We start from the raw sequence: 2,894 nt of genomic DNA, 5'->3' as shown, positions 1-2,894 counted from the left end.
CTGACGAACAAATCAAAGTTCTCGGGTGGAATCCTACCACCGATATTTTTGAATTCAGCGTTGCACTTTCGAGCCCCGTTCCATCTAGCAAACGTATTTTGTCCGCTATTGCAAAACTGTACGACCCTCTCGGATGGGTCACTCCGGTAATTATAACCGCGAAAATTCTTATGCAGCAATTATGGCGACAGAAATTAGATTGGGATGATACGCTTCCCCCTATCCTGTTGTCTCGGTGGGAAGATATTTATTCTCGGTTCGTGCATTTAAAAAATTTGCAGATCTCGCGATGGTGCGGACTCGGATCGGATGTTGAATCCGCTGAGATACACGGTTTCGCCGACGCGTCAAACACTGCTTACGCTGCTGCCGTGTATCTCAAGGTTGTTTCGTTGGGACAAACTACAATTTCCTTGCTAGTCGGTAAATCAAAGGTCGCGCCGTTAAAACCGCTAAGCGTGCCACGACTAGAATTATCCGCTGCGTTACTACTGGCTCGACTTGTCAATTTCATGCGCGAATCACCCGGTTACAGCAATCTTCCGTACTTTTGTTGGACGGACTCCATAATCGTCCTCGCGTGGGTGACTCAGCATCCGTCGCGCTGGAAGACATTTGTTGCCAATCGCGTCAATGAGATTCAGTCTCGTCTTCCAAACGGGAAATGGCAACACGTCTCAACAGAAAACAATCCCGCGGACTGTGCTTCGCGCGGCCTACTCGGCAACAAAATTGTCAACCACGACCTGTGGTGGCACGGACCATCTTGGCTGCGCCTTGATGCTTCCGCATGGCCTTGCTCCGACGCTCGACTACCTCCACAAGCTCCATTGGAGGAAAAGGTGATAGCCTTGCAATGTTCTCCACCGATCGACACTTGGGATCTCACGACGCGATATTCCTCATAGCCTAAATTAATTCGCGTCACCGCCTATATTTTGAAATTCGTACGCTTATGCCGTCGCTCCTATTCTAACGACAATTCATTGTCGTCCTCCTCAAAAACACTTATTATTTCCGCATCGGACTGCAACGATGCACGAATATTTTGGTTAAAAAAGATTCAATCGAGCACATTTCCGGCTGAAATACATTCTCTGGCCAACAATCATCCTCTCTCGTCTAAATGCTCGATTATCGCTCTCCGGCCGTTCCTTGATAAGGACGGAATTCTACGCGTGGGTGGGCGATTGACTAAGGCCCCCTTGTCATTTTCTGTTCGGCACCCGATTCTCCTAGCGACTCATCCATTGGTGTCGCGAATTGTAACTCAAGCTCATCTACGGGCATTGCATGCCGGACCTCAGCTCACGATAAGTTTGTTACGTCGCGATTTCTGGATTCTCCGCGCTCGTAACATCGTAAGATCCATAATTCATAACTGTGTCGTATGTACGCGCGAACGCGCCGCGATTCCTACCCAACTAATGGGTAACCTTCCCGAGGCTCGTGTGTCGGCGTCTGCTCGTAGTTTTTTGCATTGCGGGATAGATTATGCTGGTCCCGTGCAGATTCGCGCCTCTGCGGGTCGAGGCATTATATCGCGTAAAGCCTATATCGTCCTTTTCATTTGTCTAGCGACCAGAGCGATACATTTAGAGTTAGTCGGAGATTACTCCACCTCGGCTTTTTCAAACGCTTTTTCCCGTTTTTGCGCACGTCGCGGCCTTCCCCAAGCCATGTATTCTGATAACGGAACAACGTTTGTCGGAGCTGATCGCGAGATGACCAAAGCGTACAGAGCGGCTGTGCGCGATCATAATTTTTTAAATTTAACCGCATCCGATAATGTGACGTGGAATTTCATTCCACCATCTGCTCCGCACTTCGGCGGCTTGTGGAAGGCCGGCGTACGAAGCGTTAAAAACCATTTGCGTCGCGTATTAGGCACTCATAGGCTTACCTTCGAAGAATTCACAACTTTGTTATGCAGGATCGAAGCCTGCTTAAATTCACGTCCGATCGCGCCTCTTTCGAATACGCTTGACGATTACGAATATTTAACTCCGGGTCATTTTTTGGTCGGATCCGCTCTTATTGTAAATCCGGAACCATCGCTTCTTCAACTCAACGAGAACCGCCTCTCGCGATGGCAACTCGTGCGACACATCACCGAGCGATTTTGGAAGTTATGGTATAATGATTACGTTACCACCTTGCAACAACGAACAAAATGGCGACAAGTCAAGCCGCAACTTCAGGTCGGTCAACTCGTTCTCTTACAAAACTCCATGTTACCTCCATGTAAGTGGGAGCTTGGCCGAGTGACACAATGTCACGCCGGGTCCGACGGATTAGTTCGCGTAGTTACTGTCAAAACAGCCACGTCCGAGTATCAACGACCTATCGTTAAACTATGCGTTCTCCCGATTGATAGCGAGGCGTCGAGCAACTAATTGCGTTTTTTAATTTATTAGTTCTGTTAGTTCCTAAGTTAGATTTAAGCGTTCTCCGATTAATTCTATGTTACTTGTTTTATCCGCGTTTAGTCATGTAATTTCTACTGTATTGCGTCATGGCGGGCGGAAGGGAACTCCGCAATTTTATTCTGATGTAACGACGTTTCGGAATTAACCACTTAATTCCGAGGCGAGCGGTATGTTCGAGACTATAACCATTATTTTAGAGTTTTAACATTTCCCCTTTTTATCGGTTCTGTTTTATCCGCGAGTAGTGAGAGCTCCTGACAGCCATCGAGCTCCTGGTAGTTCATTTCTTCGATGCACCGAGTTGCGCAGCGCTGTCACTAGCTCCTCACGCGCGCGATTTTCGTTTGCTCTCATCGCCGGTAACTATGCATCTCGGTAACTATGCAAATAAACATGCCCAAAAAGGGCACGTCCAAATCCATGCCCAAATAAATCTCGATATCGGTTCCCTACCGCCCCTTTTCT

General features: G+C 47.9%; 1 protein-coding gene across 1 annotated transcript; it reads left to right on the top strand.

Annotated features, from left to right (window-relative positions):
- Positions 1 to 1,679: 1,679 nt before the first annotated feature.
- On the top strand, positions 1,680 to 2,396 carry LOC118646706. Its single transcript, XM_036290158.1, has one exon. It carries the CDS (start codon positions 1,680 to 1,682, stop codon positions 2,394 to 2,396), a length of 717 nt encoding a protein of 238 aa, XP_036146051.1.
- The last annotated feature ends 498 nt before the right edge of the window (positions 2,397 to 2,894 follow it).

Source organism: Monomorium pharaonis, chromosome 7, assembly GCF_013373865.1.
Source record: "Monomorium pharaonis isolate MP-MQ-018 chromosome 7, ASM1337386v2, whole genome shotgun sequence".
NCBI lineage: Eukaryota > Metazoa > Arthropoda > Insecta > Hymenoptera > Formicidae > Monomorium > Monomorium pharaonis.
This window is presented reverse-complemented; position numbering and strand designations above follow the sequence as displayed.

Bases quoted from the DNA above. Each gene is read 5' to 3' on its own strand.
- LOC118646706 (XM_036290158.1), top strand. From the start codon at position 1,680: ATGTATTCTGATAACGGAACAACGTTTGTCGGAGCTGATCGCGAGATG.